The sequence below is a fragment of the Anas platyrhynchos genome, chromosome 1, assembly GCF_047663525.1.
Source record: "Anas platyrhynchos isolate ZD024472 breed Pekin duck chromosome 1, IASCAAS_PekinDuck_T2T, whole genome shotgun sequence".
Classification (NCBI taxonomy): domain Eukaryota; kingdom Metazoa; phylum Chordata; class Aves; order Anseriformes; family Anatidae; genus Anas; species Anas platyrhynchos.
Window position 1 is genome coordinate 129,508,982 of NC_092587.1, and position 21,152 is coordinate 129,530,133.

A 21,152-nucleotide genomic window follows, 5' to 3' on the forward strand; every position below is an offset into this window, starting at 1 on the left:
AATTGACCCACTTCTTTGTGTTGGCCAGGATGGACCAACTGCACCTATTAGCCACCTGCAGCTCTACATCTTGCAGTGTTTAATTTGTCATGTTGCTGGCAGCAGGGCATGGGAGAAGAGGTGTGTGCAGTGGTGGGATGAGGGTAGATCCCACTATATGTCTTGTGTAGCAGGTCTGTTCTGCAGCAGAGCCATGCAACCTGCAGACTTCTCGTGGCCTTAGCTCCTCCTCAGCTTTCCTTCACAGATAACATTTTGCTCCAGTGCAGGTTGGGTGCCTTCTGGCACTTACGTGGATTATGATTTTAGTAGGCAAAATGCATTCAGGAATGTAGTTTGTCCCTTGATCTAACTCCTTTTCTTTAGTGTGTAGGGAGCTTTTTTCTCATGTCACACTTATTTAAAATTAAAATCTAGCATTTAAGATTGCCTGCAGCAATCCAGTTCTAGTGCTTATCTGAAGATACAAAATTGAAATAAATGCTAAACTTGAGGTTTATAATGTATTAGTTAAATACAAAGATAATGTTTTCCAGTCTCGATTACAAACTTTTGAGTCCCATTCTTCAATGTCTCAGCAGGTCCCTAAATCTGCTATGCTACATGCAGAATGAAGCTACCAGCTACTCTGAAGCCAAAACTGGTCATTATAAAACCTCTGTAAGCTGGCTGCCAGCCTCAGAGTTCATTATGAGGGAGGTCATTCTTCCTTACAGGAATGAATGTAGCTTTTGAGTACATTTTTAAAGTTTCATTTAATCACAATGTGGACGAATTGTTTTAACCATGATCGCCTGATGGGAAACTTTCTTTCTTCTTCCTGGAAGAAAAAATACCGTGTTGATTCTTGCAGCAGCTTTTAGAACTACAGGATGTGATTTACTTTTTTTGAAAGAGTTGAAGATTTTGGCACTAACGGAGGAAATTTTTCTCCCTTTCTCTGCTTTTTCTTTAATACTGAGTAGTCAGTTTTCTTTTCAAATCTGTGAATGCACAAAATAAGGTCTTTAACAGGGCTCTTACTGAAGCATCCTCTCAAAGAGTTCTTGTTTTTGTTTTTTTACAAATATTTTCAGCCTTTTCATTATAGCTCTGAGATTGCAAAATCCTTTGATCACCATATCAGTTTTGTATTTGGCTAGAACATATAATATGAGGGAACAAATATATGAGGGAAAGAGAGTATATGCTGTTTGTTTGTTTGTTTTTCTTGGTGGATCTTGGTGGATAGTCTTTAGACGCTTATGGGAGGGTTTGGAGATGAAGCAGCCAGGCTCTTTTTCAAGGTGGGTGGTGTTAGGATGAGAATCCACTGCCTCAAGCTGGAACATGGGAATTTCTGATGAGATCCAAGGAAATCTTTTTTCCCCATGAGAGTGGTAAAGCACTAGTATGGGTTGCTCAGGGAGATTATAGACATGCCATTCCTTGGAGATACTCAGATCTGAACTGGACATGGCCATGAGCAATCTGCTGTGGCCAGAGCACTGGACTAGAAGCCACCAGGGATCCCTTCTAACCAAATTTATGCTATGATTCTGCAAAGTTACTTTTCTTTGTGTGTGCAATATCTTTGGTATTGTGCAAGTATGCTCTTCTACTATATGATCATACTTTTTGTATGATTGCTGGCAGCTGAACAGAAATGTGGAGAGGTGATTTTGTAGAGAGGTCAGAAGCACAGTGGTTTAGTAGTACTGCAAGTTGCCACAAATCCAGGAAATTATCTTGCAGCCATGAAGTGGGGTGCATATGTGTATCTTACTCATTGGCAACTGTCTGTGGATTGTAATGTTGTAAGTAGCTGCGAAGATTTATGCTCAAGATTGATTTTAATTACGTGCATGAAAATACATTGGTGAATGAAAATAGTGAGTTTAAAGTACTGTATAGCTTTAGTTTTCTCTAGCCCTTTGCCAGGACTGGTTTTGAAGAAACCTGTCTCATATCGCTAGTCCCTGAATACTGAGAAAAGCAAATAGTTGTGATTTCAAACACCTGTCTCCCAGAAAAACTCCAGGACTTTTTCCAAGTAAGTACTTGTATCAAAACATTTTTAAATGTTGAATTTTCACATGGCTTAAACTAAACACGCAAAGTAGTAGGGGTATCCAGTTCTAATCCTCTGTAAACTTTTTGATTTGCTTTTGCTGGAAAGGATATTGATTGCCTGCTGCCAGAGAGATTTAAGATGGGCAAAAAGACACCATATTGTAGATGCTCCCCAACCCAAAGATTAGAAGTGGAAAATTGCTTGGATTTAACTATTAAATATTTCAGCAGAAAAAAAAAAAAATATGCCTTCCAGAAAAAAGTTGTGGTCTCTGTTCTAGATATTTCCTTTCTTGCTATTTCAAGTAGATTATTCTTTATTCATTAAATGTCTGTTTTCATGTCTTAATATAGACATGTTAGTGTTAATCTTTTGCAGGTGCACAGAAATTCTGGGCCATTGATGTCAGAGGGGTTCTACACATTTAGGTGTGTGGTCCAGACTGGAAGGAAATGGGAAGAGTATTTGTTTTCCTGTGACATTCTGCTCATTGGTCTCCTTATGCTTATTTTTTTGAAGTGGTGGATGACTTGAAGAAGATTATAGATCATAGAATAGAGTGGCTTCAGCTGGAAGAGATCTTAAAGTTCATCTAGATCTCATGAAGCATTGGGCAATGTTCACTGCAAGACTAAGTGTCTTGTTTTGAGATATCTTTGGAGAATCAGACTTTTCTGGGAAGAAATCAGCCAACTAGTGTTGAGACATATCTTGTATACTCTGTAATGCTGAAGAAGCCATTTAAAACTGTCACACAGCTGGGCTGAGATGAAAGGTTTCTGTAGCTGTGACTCAAAAAGCAATACCTGGATTTTTTTCCTCCCTCACATCACCTCTAAACATGTGAAAGTGATTCACTTAATTTAAGTTGTCCCTGGAGTACCTGGGCTGCATATTCCAAGAAGTCTAATTACGGGTAAAATTCTTATTTCCCAATAAATGGGAAAAAAATGCATAAGAAAATCATAGTAACAGCATTAAAACTGCAAATAACTGCTATTGAGAGTAAATGATATACTTTATTGCACAACATAAAATGAGTTGATAAAAAAAAACAATGGGCTTCAAGTATTTTATTTTTTTTTCTGAGGGGACATGGGAGAGGAGGATTATTTTTTCTAATCAATTCAACCATCCAGAAATGATGAAGATAAATTATTAATACAGATACAGTCTCTTTTTCAAGTAAACCAAGTGTAGGTTACTATCCTAGAGGAGAACTGTGGTTTGAAAAGCACATATGCTTTGTGATGGATAATGAAACACGAGCTCTAAGCATAGCATACTCAATAGAGGAACACAGCTGATCCCTGCTTCCAGGAGTGATGAAAATTCAGCACTGTGTTAAAGAGATGGATTGAAAAGAGTTGCACGGAGAATGGTAGGTCTAGAAAAGCTGTGAGGGAGTGAACTTTTGCTTTGATCCAAGAGAAGGTTAAGTTGTTTTTAGGTCAATCCATAAGTGGGAGACTACTTCTGAGAGGACAGAGATTTGACTCATAAGGCAGTGGCATAACAGAATTTGATGTCTGGAAGTTGAACATAAAATGCATGCTACTAGTAAGTAATATTATTTATTATGCTGATGATTAATTTATAAAAGAACTAAAGCATTAATTTGGTAGGTCCTCCATCTGGTGAAATCTTTGAAGACATCAAATTAGCTGTCTCTCCCTGGAAGAAGTGGTGTAGCTCTGTAGCAAAGGTAGAAGGCAGTGAAATGAGGCAGGACTCACTAGGTGAAGTCTTGTGGGCTATAATAATCTGGAAGCTTTGTGATCTGGAATAAGTCTGTCAGGAACTGGAGTGAGGCCATCGTTTTTTTTCAGATAGGCTGCTGAACAGCTGTCAGACAGTAGCTGCCAGTTAACATAAAGAATGTGTCCTACGTTGCCAAAATGTCTAAGTGGTTTTGGCAGTGGAAGGATATGTGGGCTTGCTTCGTAGTCTTTCCACCGCAGGAATGGATGATGTACATTATAATCTGTTCTAGCAGAGCATTTGTTTGGACATCAGAGGAAATGAAAGAAAATACAGAGCAAAAAATCCAGGTCAGTACCCTGCATAGAAGGAAGGGAAAGACTAGGATCTTGTAAGTCTTTACATGCAGTTAAGTTAAACTCTGGGAAACTTTTAGAAGAAGCTTACTAAATCGTGTAATATTTTCTGTTGACAGTTCTGACTTATTTAAGTTGTATGTGTCACTGCTTGAGAGTAGCTTCTTCTGGACTCACCAAGGTGCTGCTGTAGGTTAGAGATGGGAAATTAGTGTGCTTTTATATACCCACTGTCCAGTAAGCCTTTCTACTGTGCCAGTTTAGCACTAATGCTATTTCACAGATGTCAGAGCTGAATATCATCGTCTTTTGCACCCAAACAAGTGCTGGCCTTGTGCTGACTCTCTTGTCCCCTTTTCCAGCCTTCTGAGGGTTCTACTTCTCTAATGACAGGTGCATATGGTTTGGGATGCAAAATGCATGACCATATAAATATTGAAAGGGGAACTGAAATCTCTCATGCTCTAAATCTTTTCTCTTTGTTTTCTTCACTACTCTACAGTATTATTTAAGCATATGTCCTGTAGGTTTTGAGAGCACTAGGCTCTATGTGGTATATATTTGCTTCATCTAAATAGTCAATAAGAATGTTATCTTCTAATTTGTATTCAGTCTCACTCCCCTGCCTAACTTGTGACACCCTGACCACCCTGACCAGGTGTTGGGATGGTTCAATGATTTGTCTCCAGCCTATTGGTGCAGACTGAGTTCTCCAGTTGGCAAATCTTCCTCCAAAGCCTTCCATGTGATTATCAGCTAGCCAGATTCAGTGATTCTTCATTACCAGCCCAATGTCATCACTCCTTGCAACTGTCTTTTGAGAAAGAGATAGAAAGATTGCAAAGATGGCAAACTTTCAAATTCTATTTCCAGAGATCTTTTTACTGTCTGTAGATATAAAAATAAATATTTATAAGAAATCCTAGATAGTATGTAGACCACTGACTGCTGCCTTGTTCCTGCTTGAAGATACCTCACCTGGAGAGAGACTTGAGGAAAATACATGGTTTGCAGAAATAATCAGCATACAGAGGCAGTAATTCCCAACTTCAGAAGCTAATATTGAAAAATTATATAAAGATTTACTTAGTAGTCACTATGTTAATGAATAGGTTATTAGGAATTGAGAAAGGTTGACTATACTACATAAGAATAGCATTATTCACATATTCACATGTAAATATTCACATATTTATTTATAATGTAACTTTTCTCCTAACACTGAGAATCTGCTGCAAGTCAGTCTTAAAAAAGAATCTATTGCAATGAAACACAGCAATGCATTTCAAATTAATTTTCTCTCAAAATAATTGGTAGACATATGTAATTTATGACTACTGGTATCTCTAACAAAACAATTCAGTACAGTTGACAGGGTTGACTTGAGAGGGTTTCAATGCACTTTCAAGTAAATTTATTTGCTGAGCTAAAAATAAGCATATGCAAACATTGCAGCATTCAAGGGGAAAACAGTGAACCAGCTAGCTTCTAAGGGAAGTATCTTACTGCCCATCTGCTTCCACAGAAAAGCACCTCTAGCCATCACTGTATTTTAAAGAGCTGCTGTTGTTGGGAGCCTTTTTGTTCTGCAACTGATGTTTAACCAAGAGGTACTAAGAAAGGTTTGTTAATAGTAATTCAGGAGTAGTTCAGTACCATCAAAGAAGAGTAATCAAATTAGATTCTATCCCTCAAATTCCTTTGTTGTTGCTGTTGTTGCTGCTAAAATTTCACTTCTTTCTGTAAAGTACCTGCTCTGCTTTGCTGAAAACTCCCCTACATTTCACATGGAAGGCCTGCTCTGCTAACTCTAAGCTGTGCCTGTAGGTCAGATATTTTTCTTTATAAACTGGCATATTGTAACCCATCTGGCCTTACAAAATTCTCCATGAGTTTGCTATACTTTTCTGCAAATGGGGCTGTTTTCCCCAAAGTTCTGCATGGTGCTGTGTGGAAGGAGGAGAGCACAACTTCAAGTCCTCCTTTGCAGGTATGTTGATGAGGAACCCCCGGTGAGGTGCTCAAGTACTCTGGTTACTTCTGAGTAGTGTCTTAAGCTGGGGCTCTGTATGTGCCTTATGCTGCTTACTGCTACTGTGTGAGAAGGTGAAGTAGTGAGGCAAAATCTGGGCAAAATCTGACCATCTTTTATGAAAAAAAGTACTTTCCATACTGACTTCGCTGAGGCTTTAGCTTGTATTAATCATTTTTCTCTTTATTCATTTAAAAACAAATTTGCTCAAAAGCAATTTTGAAAACCAAGTACACTGTGGTATGTAGCAACACGAGGCACATCTGTGTATGAGATGATCACTTCCTTGGTGATGTGCTATCCTTGAGTTTGGTGACTGGCTCTGAGATCAGCAGCATGTCTGAATCGCTGGCATTGTAACGCATGGCTGGTCTGTGATGGTGCTTTTGGTGAATGACTTAGATATTGCATCCCCCATACCAGGGGGTTCCCATTTTCCACTGGTAGCAAGACAACTTGCTCACCAGAGATAGTGAGAAGAAACCTACTGGGAAATTTGAGTATATTTATGTTGCTACACCTGCATTTGCAAGAAACAGAAATTTATCCTATAACAGGCAAAGAAATTAACTTTTCTTCATCTGATGAGAGAACTGAAAAACAGAGGTTTCTACAGCACAATGATCTTCCTGCCGTGGGACAGGTTTTTGTATCAGATACTTTGAACAGGCTGAAATTATGTGTAATTAATGACTGCATAAGCTGGCCTTGTGCTAGAAGGCCATATGTTCACTTATGTAGACATGGTGAAGGCAGGCAAACAGCATCTGCAGTGCTTCTGGATCTGTCTCAGGCCTGCTTACTCACTGCAGAGCACTGGATGAGGAAGGCAGCCCCGGTGCCAGCCACCTGAAGTAGCGCTGATGTTCTCTGATGATTCATGAATAGATACAACAATATGTGAATATTCATGGCCCATTGCTGCCAGCAGCATTTTGGCCCTATGAGTCCTCAACCCGTCTACTGGTCAGAAGCACCTCATCTGTAGATGGTCTGCATCCTCGTGTAAAGGCTTGAGCATGCAGACCAGCCTGTGTATGTGGCATTGGCATGGAAGGTAATGTATAAGAAAGAACTTATCCTTACAGAAACAAGGGATCCACTCATCCTAAAGATGAATGCCAGCACATACATGTACCTCTGTCTGAGAAGGGATAGAGGGGTATGCTTTATATAGCTTCTATATTCCACTTGTGTATTCCACATGCACCCCACAAATGAGCTTTCTGATCAATTGCAACAAAAATTGGAGCGGTTTTAGTTGAGATTTTAGTATTGCTGTGGGTTTAGTCCTTAATTTGGTTATGTGCCCTTGTGCTGAAGCACATTTGTTAAACTTTCTGGTGTACTTTGGGTTCTTTCAATATCTTGAATTCCACTTGAATGCCTTCGAAAGGATTTGCACAACGTATGCCTTTTCTGGGAGTACAGGCAATAGCCACAGTCTGAAACAAGCGTGTGGTGTTCTGGACTTGACATCCACGTCGTTATCCCGCAAGTTGGTACGCTCTGTGCTGTTACGCAAGGTTATCTTGTGTCAGAATAATAAAACCTGAATGCACTAAAAGGCTGATAAGCCTGCCACGAAGGATCACATTGTTCATGTTCTTCTGACTTAACATAACACCTGTTGTTTCACTGGTTGGTGCTGGTAGGGTTGTATGCCTAGTAGTGAAAAATGTAACAAATAAATAAATTAAAAAGGCATCTTTAAAGCAGTTCAGATCCTAGCCTTAGCAGTTTGAATTTAATAGTGTCTCTGAGCCACTCTTACACAAAAGGACTGAGAAAGCAAAGCTGTTTTGAATTTCTGCATTTTAAAAAAGGACAAAGCCACTTTTCACTAATACTGCTTATAGCCTTGAAGGACCAAACATGAAAACAAGTGCTCCTTCTGTTGGCAGGTGGGAAGTTTGATCCCTTAAAATGTAGAATAAAAATAATGAAGTACGCAGGCGTGGGGATTCAGGGGGTCGCCTGCAAGGAGGGGGAAGAGACGAGGTCCCCGCAGCTGCTGGCAGCGCTCGTGCACAAGCCATCAGCCTGCTCCCAATGGCCTGTCGTGCATGGGGGGAGAGGGGAAGTTCAGCCCTGGTGCTGTGGCTCGGCACAATGATCCCCTTTCTGGGTGCCGGGGTCACAGCTGCTGTCTGGGGATTAGGCACAGAAGCGCTCTTCTTTTCGGGAGAGCAAGGTTTCCTGGAGGATTAAGTAGGGGCTGGAAGCAGGGGGAGCTATCTGGGAGGGAGACAAAGGAAGGCAGCCAGCAGCACGGGCAGGCCACGGCCCTCGGGGGAGGAAGGCCGTCAACAAGAAAACAACTGCTGGTAGTTGCTGCTTTGGTGGGAGAGAGTCCAGTTTGGGGTCCTGAGGTGGTCTCATCGAGGGGAGAAGCCCACCATGGGTTGTGCACAGCTGCTGGCTTACAGGACTTGGAGTGTCATATGGGAGAGGCCGCTTCCCCAAAGTCACTTCTTTGCTCACCACTTCATGTTCATTTTAGTCACTAATTTATAATTCAGAAATAGTGATCAGTGTGGTAACCGGATCCCCATGTCAAGGTACTTTTGCACACACCATCTGCTCTGCTTTTTGTATTCTCCTTGGGGTTAGAGTGCTGTCAACATGTTTTCTGCATCTGATGCATCTTCTGCATCTGGTGCAGCTCCCTTCCCTCTTCCCTTCTCTCTTCCCTTCCCTCTTCCCTTCCCTCTCCTCTCCTGCTATTTCACCTCTTGGATGCACACATTCCCTGGAAAGTATCAAGAATAATCCTTCTACCCACGTATAATGTGCCAGCACCCCTATTTTGTGTGGGAAGATCTTCTATATTTGAAGCCAGGGCCATCTGCTTAGTTTCAAAAAAATAAAAATAATAAATAATAATAATAAAAAAAATCCCCATAAGGTTTCTTGCAGTTTTCTGCAAGGGCAGTGGCCACAGTTCTTCTGTATAACTTTAAAAGGAAAATCCATGTCATCCTATAGTAATAATATTTGAAGCTTATCTCCTATTTATCACTTATCTCAGAAGTTGAGACTCATTTCACTTACTGGATCAAATTTCCCACAGTTGCCATATGCTGGTTACTTCTTTTTAGTGGCTTCACAATCCACTAATGCTTTTTATAATCTGAAACAAATGGGCACTGCGCATAATGTAGCACAGGGGAGGTGGAGGCAGAGGAGGCTGACAATGAGTGCATTCAAATTATGTGAAAATGTAAGTGGGGAAAATATGACTGTGTCAGTAGAACTTGTCGGGGGGGGGGGGGGGGGGGGTGAAGGAATATCATGTAATAGCAAATCATTGGTATTTTGAAGGCAAAAGAATGAAACTTCTTAAAAGAAGCGGGATTCCAGAAAGACTCTAATGAGTAAGTATTTGGTAATTACCAGTGTTTAAATGTAATGTCATAGTCTCTAGCTGTCATCCCTGCTGCATGGGTATTTCCTAAGCACAGGATGACTCTTAACCATCTCACTTTTAAACCATATTTCCAGTTGCCTCTGGATCTGTTAAATCCTCTCTTAAAAAAAAAAAAAAAAAAAAAAAAAAAAAAAAGGAGCATTATAGAATAAACTGATAAGATAAAATATACTGCTGTTCTAGCTGAAAGTGGTTCATGTTTCTGAGAATATATGCATAATATGCATAAATATATGGTAAGCAATACAAAATCTATTGTTAAAAGAAAATTGACAAAAGCTTAGTAAAGGTGTAAGGTAGAAACACAACCTGTGTTGCTCACTTGAGTCCCTGGTCTATAATTTTCTTAGAACAAAATGCCAAAGAGTACTCCCTTGCCAAGGAGGAACTGAAGCAACTTCAATATTGTTTTGAATTACCAGTTCTTACTGTGAAGAGTACTGTTCCCTGTCTGCATCTGGAGAATGGAATAGGGATCTAACTAGAATGAAAAGCTTAGGAAACCTTCATAAAGCTTTAAGATTAATACATAAAAGAAAGAAATGGCTTATCTAAAAATCCAGAGAAGCGTTACTGAAATGTTCCTTGGGCATAACCTAACGTGGCTTTCCTGTTTCTGAAAGGTACAGCACACACAAATGGTAGCCTACTTTTTTTGTTCAGATAATTTGGTGTGTTTGAAGATACTTGTTGGATCTAATTCACCTCTGTAACCTAGAGAGTTCATCTAGAAATATAGGCACATACTGTGAAAGATAAATAAAGTGGGTTCAGTGCTTGTGAAAGAAAATTTTCTGTACTAGTTTATGCATTAGAAAGGATAATACACCTGTTCAACATTTGTGGTGTGTCTCAATAAACACAAAAAAGGTAGTCTGTTTAGTTTATGTGCTTCATTTTGCAAGACAGTGCTTTAGTGGTAGGTTTCCTAGCAAAAACATGCTTTCTCTTCTATTCTCACATTCACATCAACAATTCTGTATAGCAACAAAAGGTTAAAATTCAAGCTGAAATGTGGTGCAAAGAAGAGATGGAGGCAGAAATTCCTTCTATAACACCTACTGTAGAGAGAGAGAACTTCTTCCCCCACATCTCTAAATTTAAGGTATACACCTGCACCAAGAAGCAAAGGCTTTTCAGAAAAGAAAATGACAAGTTGGGTAGTAGAAATTACAAATGTTTTAGGACGGAAATAGCTGCTTTTATGTCTTCTCTCTGTGTAGCAGTTCTGACTATCTGCTCAGCTTTCAGTGTGCAATTTACTTTTTTTCTGTAGGATTGCAGGGGGCTTATTTGCAGAGGATATTTATAACGGTACTTCAGCTCATAGAGGTGAAGAGTAGGGACCCTATATGTATTGGTAATAGGTATTTTGTGTCCCGAGGAAAAATCTTGAACAATAGCTACCATTTTGGAGCAGCATGTCTAACAGGTGATTCAAAACTGGGAAAATTACATATGACTTTAGTTCTGTAGGGCATCTCACTTGTTTGATTGCTCTATCTTGGATTAATGTTTTTTTCTGTGTGTGTGTTTGTTTTGTAGGAAGTCCCAAACCCTTTTTCTTTGAAACATTTAGCAGACATGAAATTTTGTCAGCATCCGTCGTGATGTGACATTACAAATATATTGTAGGTAGGAAATAAAGAGGAGTATGGCTTTTGGAGAGAGAAGGATTTCTGTGCTCTTAAGCATGCAGGCACTCGAGTCTTTCTGGAGTTGATACACTTCAGAGCTACATATCTGTGAGGAAGCCTCCCTATAGTTGGGCACAGGATATTCCTCCCCTCCCCAGTGTGGGATCAGCCCCTGCAGTACGCCTGGGACCTGTGAAACTGCCTAGGAACTTGGCTTGAGCTCTGCCCAGCCCTGTGTAAGATGAAATGTGAGGAAGCACTTCCTTCTCTTCCTCACCCTGCTCCATGCCAACTCGCATCGTTATCCCTGCAGTCCTTCAGACACCTGTAAGCCTGTGCCACAACATCTAAAATTCACGTCAGTAGTGAGCACGACTAAGCCAGAAGAGATAGAGTTATCGTCAGCACTATGGTATGCAGCCAGCAGCGTAGGGCTTGCCTTGGTCTTGATGTGATTGGTGGCCCAGCTCCAGTACTTGGTGTTCCCAGCTCTTCAGCCTTGATTTTAAGGGGGTCTGCTATTCTATGGGGGTCTAGTCCTCTATCCTGGGACAGCCGTGAGAGCCCAGGGTGCTGTAACATATGGGTATGTGTCTGACTGAGAGCTGGGGAATCTTACATTTAGAGCAGAAATTTCAGACTCGCAAACTTCTACCATAGCCTGAAGATCATCTCTGCCTTAACTTGATACCTTCAGCCAGATTCCCCCCATGAGGGAAGTGTTTAGAAAGCAGTAAAATTAGTAACAATCCAGGAAGACAATTTTGCTAGGCTGAGTTAAAAGGACAGGAAGGGAAACGTGAGGGACTCATCCCACTTTGTAGCAAATCAATCTCTTTTTGAGTGCCAGTAGTTTGGGGGGTTGTTTTTGTGAGATTAATATAGAAGAACAGAAACTATTTCTGCCTGGAGGAGCAGGCATAGCATGTCCTGAACATTTTCTGTGGCTTTCTCTTCTCACTGCAAGCTGAAGCGTGAAGCATATTCTGAGATACTTGTATGTTGTTCGCTTGCACAGAAGAAAATAGCAGTAGGTGGGATACTGGAAAAGTTAATAACACTTACTCAATGTCGAGGTGATAAGATAGTTTTGTTTCTGCAAGATAGTGACTCATGATGTCAAAATGAATGCAGTAAGTGTGTTTTTTATTTTAGCTTAGATATCGTACCTGTTGAGGTCTGAGAAAAAACAAGTGAACCTTTGGTAGGAGTAGTGTCAAGGTTCAATACCCTGCAGTGATCTGACCTGTAAAAACATGTCACATCACAAGAGAATACAGAGCGCCCTTTCTGGGGCTTTCTGAAAGGAAGAGTGGTGCCATTGTTTGTGGGGTGCTGTCTGGTGCCAGCATGCCACGGCGGATGGCGGGATGTGCAGTATATTTATTATTTGTCTGAATCTATTGAATATGAAAAATAACTGGAATTTGAGAATGTGTACTTGATGGGCAAAGTATTGTGATTGAGCCTCCTTGGGGCATTTGCAACATAAAATATGCTGTTTTACCCTGCTCTGTCTCCTTTTACTTCCTTCCTTCTCTTCACCCTAGCTGTCCTGATGAGAAGTTCCACAAGTGAGATTTAATATCTTATTGTCATTGGAGGGTTTTTTTCTTAGTCTTCTCTTTTCTGGATCTAAATTCAGTTATGTGACTATTTTACCTAAGGTTTCAGTTGATACACCCTCTCCCCAAGAAGCCTAAAATCTCATTTCTGAGTTCACTGGACCTTTTCAGTGGACACTTCTCTTGCTGCCTTTTTGTTACCTGTAAGAATTGTCATGGTGCAAATACCTCCATTTGTAAATGGAGCTGAAAATATTTTATTTAACTCTGTGCCATGCTGTCATGGCAGTCAATTGAACAACACTTCCAGAGGACCTATCTCAAAAAGAGTTCTTGCAAAGTAAAGCTCTGCTCATCCTTTTATGAGAGAGAAAACCCATTTCCACTTTGGTCTTTAATTCCTCTGTCTCCTGCAAAGGTTGCTTTATTACTCTGTTAATAGCTAAAAAAAGGCCTCGGAAATCCATCAGAAATCCTTTCTCTTTTTGTTTTGCATAAGACCTTTCTGTGGTGGCATGAGGAGGTCTTGTCCACTTTTTTTATACCAAGTTATGAATTTTCTTAAAGCTTGGAAAAACGTGTGTCCAGCATTTAGAGACAATTCAGAGGTGGTAGTAGAGAAATGCTGCCAAATAATGTGCAGTATTCTTCAATCAGATTTCTTTAACCCCTTGGATCAGAAAATCATCATCAACACACTTGTGCCCCCGAGTGCAGCAACAATATTGTTGAAGTGAATGTGCGTCTATGAGAGATGATGAAAAAGCTTACCAAAGGGAAAAACACCAGGAACTCTTTGTTTATGGCGGAAATAAACTGAAACACCCCTCCTACACTAGGTGATGCAAAAGCCACTGGGCTGGCACCCAACGGGAGGAAGCATGGCACTGCAGGGACCACTTGGCACGTGGACAGGTACAAATAGATGCTTGAGAGAGATCTGCTCGTGTGCAGACTGTTGAGTATCTTGAGCCTTATCACGAAGGGAAACAAGGAGTGGAGATGGATCCTAATCCTCAGGAAAACCTCCTGAGGAACAGGAGATTCTGAACAAAGAAGGCATTTCTTCTGTGAGATGCTTTATAAAGGCTGCATCCCAAGCTTCACAGGCTTTTTTTCTGAACAGTTTTTAGATCTACCTCACTTGCAAGATGCCTGGGATCTCATTGGCATTCTGATTTTCTGCTCTATTCTCATGCTGTTAAGGAGCGTGATTTTTGTTCTTAGCTGTGCCGCATATAGAAGATTACATAAATACCTTGGAAATCTTTTTTTTTTTTTTTTTAATGACCATGTAATCTGTAATCTTAAGTCTTCCTCCTGGAGAAAATTCTGTTTCACATAGGAGAGGAGGGAGGCAGCCATGCTTCTTCATTCCCAAGAAAGCCACCAACCGGCTGCCTAATTACCCAGCTGTGCTAATGAGCCATCCCAGCCAGACACACAGAACTGAGGTGGATCTGTTCTCCTGGTAGTTGTCTCCCAAGGATGTTTTGATATAGAAGTGCTTTGCCCTGTGCTGAATTAGAGTCATTTCCATCTCCTTCCCCCCTGCCCTGCTTCTCCTGGTAGATAGGTTTTCAATTTCTAATTTGAAGCCGTTTCATAAAGGGGTTTGTGTCTGAGATTTAGGTCTGCTCTTCATAACCCTCAAGTTAAGCCAAAGGGTAACCCCAGGAGAGGGGTGGCTTTTTCTTCTCCCTGCAGTATAGCAGTTTAATTTGTTGTAGAAAACTGGTATTTTCAGCAGCATGCCTGTGGTACAAGGGAAATTGAGCTGTGGGTACAGGAGCCCACGTGGCTTTATACTGGGCTGTGTGAATGTCTTTTAGCTTGGAAATCCTCCATGGTGGGGTCTGCCCCAATGCTTGGGGCACCTCCAGTGTGTACTTTGGTGAAAGCACAGCACGGAGCTGATGTTGTTCTTTGCTATGTTGAAAGAGTGGCCTTCTTTTATTGTTGTTGGGGTTTTTTGTTTGTTTGTTTGTTTTCTGAAATGTATCAAATAATATAATTTGCTAAAAAGATTTTATCGGCTGCACTTCCTTCTTTTCAGAAAGAGTGAAAATTTGTTAAATATGCTTGCAAACCAGGAGAGAGGGAGGGATTAAAACTTCAAACAGCGCTGCTAAAAACAGCCCGGGCTGCTTTTGTTTAGACTTTCAAAACGCAGCAGCTTAATGCCTCCATTGTATGGCGGGGGAAATATGCTAATTCGAAGCACATTTCCCATCAGAAGCCCTTTCAGCCGTGTCATCGCCGAGATATGAAGGATGATAAAAGCGGGGGGCAAGGGGAGGCCCCGCATTATGGGCGTGCGGCCGTGCCCCATTGTGCGCGGGGCTGAATGGGGCTGACGAGCCTGGTCACCCGTGAAGCCCCCTGGCCCGGGGGCCGGGTGGGTTCCCATGGGCGCCCGCTGCCCCCTGCCCTGCTGGGACCCCCCCGCTGGGGCAGCCTCACCTCCTCAGCCCAGCCTGTCTGCATGAAGAGAAAAGCGAGCATCGGTGTTTGGCGTGTATTAAAAATCTATAAGCGCTGCTCTTTTTAAACACTTTGTGGTATATATATAACTAAAAGCTTAGCTTTTCCTTTTTCTTCCTCCCTAGAGTCATTAAGAGAGCTTTCAATTGTGGGTTTGGGCTCAGGTGTCTGACCCTCTTGGTTTGGAGCTGGGGAGATGCTCAGCTTACCCAAGAAGACTAAATTAGTTTTTCTAACAGGAGCTGCTGTTATTTTAATGTAGAGAGTTTGGGATTAAACAATCTCGAGGTTCTGGTAATGTTGCTATGATATTTGCTTGGAAACGGTTTGAAATGGCAATGAGATTTTTAGCTCTAGCTGTTTGTTTGGCTCTATAAACCTGCCGTATACTAATGGTGAATTAAACCAAGAAAATGGGCTTTTGATTGCATTTGCAATCTGGTGATGTTCCATCTGCAATAGAAATAGATGCTACGATCAAAGAAACAATTAGTTTAAATACTGCTGAGGACCATGGCTGAAATTATTTCCTTAGAAATACTTTTAAAGTGGAGGTTGGTCTTCAGTTTCTTAGCTATATTGCTAAACTTATGAACAGGCAGATGGGACTGGTTGGTTTTGGTTAGGCTTAAGAAGCTGAGATCTTCTGCAGCCTGTGGGAAAGCCTGTGAACTGCAGTGAGGGGGAGACCTCTGTCCCTGTTGAGCAACCTGCCTTCGGTCACCTTCAGGACAGTGGGCACACGCTTGCCAGAGTACATTTTCTGATACAGAAACACAGTTTCTCCTACAGACCAAAGAGAACATCTTAGCCACAGGCCTTTCTGTTGTTTCTGCCTTGTGCTTTTCTCCTTTTTTTTCAAGTTTTTTTTTTTCTGTATAGCCATCCCTTTTCCATTTGGCAGGTCCCTTAGCTCCATCCTTTTCCTCTCCAAATGGCACAGAGCAGTGGAGCAGATGATGGCACTTTGGGAGTCAGGAGTGGTGATGAGAGATGTATGATGTGTCTATAGTACTACTGAGAGCAAAAATACTCAAGTGCTGCTTTGTATTGCTAATGCAAGGGTCTCCAGAGAAGACACATGATGATGATGCTTAGTGTTTACACTTGGGAAGCTCTGAGTGCAAGAGGGACCGTTACAAATGTGCTGAAACCTAGAGAACAGAAATAAAGTGGGATGGGAATGACGTGAGGAACGGGTCGAGAAAACTAGATGCTAAATGAATTTCACTCTGACTCATGACAAAGTGCCGAAATTATGTCGTTGAGCTGTTTAACCAAATGAATGTTGTGTTTGGAAAGAAACTGGAAAGCAGGGATGTGACTAGGTAGTGTCAGGGCAGAGTCTCTCAGAAGAGGGTCTGGGTGGTTTTTGGAAGGGCCCAGTGTAGCAGGACCTGAGGATCCAGAGTCAGGAATCCAGCCCCAGCTCATTTTGGAGGAGCTGCTCCTCTGTGGGCTGCCGATGGAGCCTGGCCATGTGAGGCCACCACTGGCCTTTGTGTCAGCCCACCTTTGTGTCAAGCTTTGAAACATCCCAAGGCTGTGGAAAATGGCTGTGCCACAGGGCAGCTCCACCACTAGGCCACCCAGAGGCCCCCAGCTCACCATGCCTAAAAATGAGGGGAGACAAAGTGTTGGAAATGTATACTGTGGGGAATAATCCTGCCTTGGCAAAGGGATTTTGCTTGACAGCTCTCTGGGAATTCAGGCTGAGAGCTGCTACTTTGTCCTTAGCTCACCCTATAGCGCTTTTGTCTCAGAGCCCGCTTTGTATGCAGGATCACCCACCACCAAGATTCGGCAAAATGGAGGCATGACATGATCCAGACGGAGCCCCAAACGCTCCTTGTTGGCAGGTTAAGTCCTGTGCTGTTTATGAGGTGGAGGGTGGGTGTTTTTTTTTCATTTCACCGAGCTCCCTGAGTGCACACTTAACTTTCTGAGCGCGCCAGTGAAAGCCCTGTTAAACACTTCAGGGGCCGCTGTTTGTTGCCCACCAGCGGCCGTCTCGAAGGCTTTGTGGAGTGCAGAAAGAGCCCTGGCGTTATACATGACCGGGCTCCCAATTTGGGGCCGCTAAAAGAGGGGATTGGGAAAGCTGGGCTGGTTGGGGTTGCCTGGCACATATTTAGCGGATGAGTTAATTGGACACCCTCAAAGTGGAACTTGTTAATGTCCTGCCGCTCTCCTAATGAGGATATCTGCACTCGCAAAGAGTGCAGGGATTAATTGGGAAGCCTTTAGTTGGCATCTTAACCGAGGGCTTCATGATCAGTGTCTTGTATGAGAACAGAAGATATATTTGCAATTCAACAGGCTGTCCATGGCCACAAAACATAACCAGGCCAGGATCCTTCCCAAAGTACAGTTTAATTGCACTGGAATGGGAATTTTCAGTAGCAGCAACACAGCTATGGTAGGTGACTTACAAGATGCTGAAACTTTAGACACTGAATACCTCGTACCAGACATTACATCGATGCTTTCTTTTACGTCAACATTTTGACTGCTGGATTAGGTGCGTTTTTCTAAAACATTGATGTGTGACTGCCCAATAATCCATGAGTATCTTGGAGTGAGGAGTGGCTGAGACCAGTGTTGGTGGGGCCAGTCTCAGCCCGGGATGCTGAGGTGAGCATGTGGTGGGGGCTCTCAGTCAGTGCTCTCACCTTATGGCTCAGCTCTGCCACAAACTTTGGTCTGACTTGGGATCACACAGTCCTCTCTGCCTGGAGCAAGAGAAGCAAAGAAGTCCTACACAGGGGGGAGCAGGGACCTCCATTGGTGCTCTCCAGCCTTTCTCTGGAAGAGACTGGGGAAAAGCCTCCTTCATGGCTCTGTAAATTAGTTTTTGCTCTTCATTGTGGTTCTAATGATAGTGATAAGTTTTTCTGCTCAATAGAAATGTGCTTTCTTTATGCATGTATTTATACACATGTGTATGGTTTCTACATACACACATATCCATATGAATCCTGCATGCTACCCCTCAGGAAATTCAGGAGGCATCTTCACCCCTGTCTCTCCCCACACCCCTCCAATGTGGGGTATGTTTTATAATGAGTGCCTCTGTTTCTTTTTGGGGAGCAGGCGGGTTTTGTGCGCCTTTATACTTCTCTGCTTTTTCCACGCTTTGTGAAAAGACTGGACTGAGGCCAAGACTGAAGAACAAAACGAGCACTGAATAGATGAGAGATTGTAGGTGGGATGCTGAAGTCTATGCAAAGAGTGGGAGGGCAATTTTCAAAATCAGAACTGGATGTAAAGTTAACACAGGATTGTCTGATGAAATCCAACTTTGTGGAGCAGAAGAATAAGTTTGTGTCAAGGCTGAACTCAGTGAAGTTTCAATTTATTTATAGATAGTGGGGAAAGAAATCAACTCATAGCCTCCCAATACTGATTCTGTTGCAAAGTTTTGTGTTTTGAGACTAAGCAGTTTGTTAGCAGGAATGTGTTATAATGATACCTATGCTACCTTCTACAACTCCAATAGAAATAGCTCTCTTACGTGCACAAGAAACATTAATGTAGGTATGGTAGCAAGTGTGACTTAAACATCTATGATGCTATTTCAATATGTCCAAGTATTAATGACTTCTCATTAGTCTTCTGAGATGGCAGCAGGATTTGACAACAGTACTGGAGGAAAGGGTTCATGGCAAAAGAGGAGTAGGTTGGATTGTCCTTTTAGTCACAGAATTAAGGGGGTGAAGACAAAGGATGCGAGTGTATCAGTTTCCTGCTGCACTGCAGCATTCCAGCTGCTGAATGCATGACTCAAGGCAGAGGGATAAAGAAGCAGAAATGACAGCTGAGAACCCCCCCCCTCTGTTATGAAGGTGACAGAGAGCACAAAAAAGGTGAGGTGTGTGCCAAAATAAAGAACCTAGCCCTTAAAGTGATGGAGGAATCATAAAAGTGTTTGAAGCACCGTTGAAGGGCTTCATATATTAGTTATGTATGTGAGGATGTTGCTGCTGCATGAATGGAAAATATATGTATGATCAAATAACTCAATGCCTGGGTTTGCTGCCTAATTTTAAATTTAAAGCATTTGAAACCTGCCATACATTACACTTGTAGGGAGCTCTGCATGCTGCCATGAAATTGTTGAGCTGGAGGAGAAGCTGAGGATGACTGTCAGGGCTGGTGCTCTGAATGGTGCATGCTGAATGAAAGCTGCTTCTGAAAGAAATATTGGGTTGTCTTTTGCTTTTGTTTTTTTCATAGTCTTTGTCATCCCCAGGTGGTGTCTGCTAAATCCCGGGAATGCGTGAGAGTAAGGATGTGACTGCACTTGTTTTCACTGTTTGAGGGATGTGAGTGACTATGAGGTGATACCTGCCCAGCCTGTAATACGATTTGAATGTCTATTACAGCAGGCAGTATGTGCAGCCAGAGTCTCTCATCTCTTCAGAATATCCATTACATTTCTGTCTACTGGTTTTAAAAGTCCCATAGGAGAGAAGATTTCATTGCTTCCTTTAGAGGCTTGTTTGATGTCAGGAAGTTTGCCTGAAATTTAGTCAGAATTTTCCCTTTCAACTGCATCCTCTTTTAATTATGTTAAAGTGGTTTTTCCCTTCTTAATATTTATTTCTATTCTGTGTATGGAGGATTTTCCTCATTTCTCTTAATTCTTCACTGAACTGTTTCTACATTTCTGTGCTCTACCAGCTGTTGCGTAAATGGGCTTCAGTTTGTCAGCATGGTTCTGGCTCTGGCTCAACAAGAGCTTGGTGCTGTTCTAGGCACTTGTGCACCAGAGGAGTGCAGGAGGTGATGTTCCTTCCAGGTTAATTTCAAATATAGCCTTTTTTATTTCTATTGCTTTTCCCCAAAAGTCTTCAGTGTGGTTGAGATTCCCATGTTCTATCTCTCAGGGTTCTGAATTATTTTTTTCCAGGCTGTTTTCAAATGACTACAGTTCTTACTCACCCCCATTCTTCCTCCCCTCCCCCCCACCCAAAAAAAAAAAAAAAAAAAAAGTGTTTTAAAGCCATTGCTTTGGATAAAGAAATAATAACTAGCAAATATATATCATTTTTTAAATTACTTACATGTTATTGCCTGCCTCTCATAAGCAGAAATGGATTTTCCAGCTGCTTATAAGAACATCATCTACTTTTGCTTTCGTTTTGACCTTGATTATAGCTCTTTGGGCTTTTGTCTTTGGTAGCTTTCACATCTCTGCCATTTGATTATTTTTTGAGACTAGGTCTTGAGACTGTCCAAGGCTTAGCTACTGGAAAAACTATTTAGAACCACCTATTCAGTCTTTAAGGTATTCTTTTTTTCCTTTATGTTCCAAATAAAGCCATCCATCTGCATTCTGGTTCAGGCCGTTTCCTGCCTATGATTCTCCCCAGTGATGATGATTGCAATGGGCCAAAGCTGCAGTCCAGCTGGAAGCTAGCAGGCCAGCCAGAGAAATGCATGAAACCCAACAACTGAACAACATCTCCTTTGCCTGCTTGCTTGCTGCCAGGCGTTTAGCTTGGCAGCAGTCATTGCCATATTCACGTGGCTTCATGAAAGGGGTCACAGGACTGGCACCTTCACACTGTTAAGCTCTACTCATCTTCCTGGAGCACCTGCATTAGTGAATTCAGCATTTCCTTAGGTTGCAGGGATAACTACTCTCCAGGCTTAAGTCTTCAGTTTTGCCCCTGCACAGAAATCCAAGACTGAGATCCCTAAACTGCAGTGCAGGCTCATATTTTTTCAATAGTCTGTATTTTGTGATGTGGTAAAAGTGCATTTTTTTTCCACCATTATTTGTTCATGAGATCACTAATTAGGATTTCATTTTCCTAGTAATCTAATATGTCTGAAGAATGGGTCCCAGACTTTTTTTTAAAAAAGTAGTTGCCAGGTACTTGACTGCT

General features: G+C 41.8%; 1 protein-coding gene across 5 annotated transcripts in view; it reads left to right on the top strand.

Annotated features, from left to right (window-relative positions):
- The window catches only part of GPM6B (glycoprotein M6B), a 107,404-nt gene that overhangs the window by 50,605 nt on the left and 35,647 nt on the right, over positions 1-21,152 (top strand). The window contains exon 1 of one of the 5 annotated variants that reach the window (XM_038172976.2): positions 9,501-9,519. The exons of the other annotated variants lie outside the window; for them this stretch is intronic. Coding sequence (XP_038028904.1) covers positions 9,516-9,519 — 4 coding nt within the window. The 5' untranslated portion in view covers positions 9,501-9,515. Of the gene's footprint in view, positions 1-9,500; positions 9,520-21,152 lie in introns of those variants that run through there. 5 annotated transcript variants of the gene reach the window in all.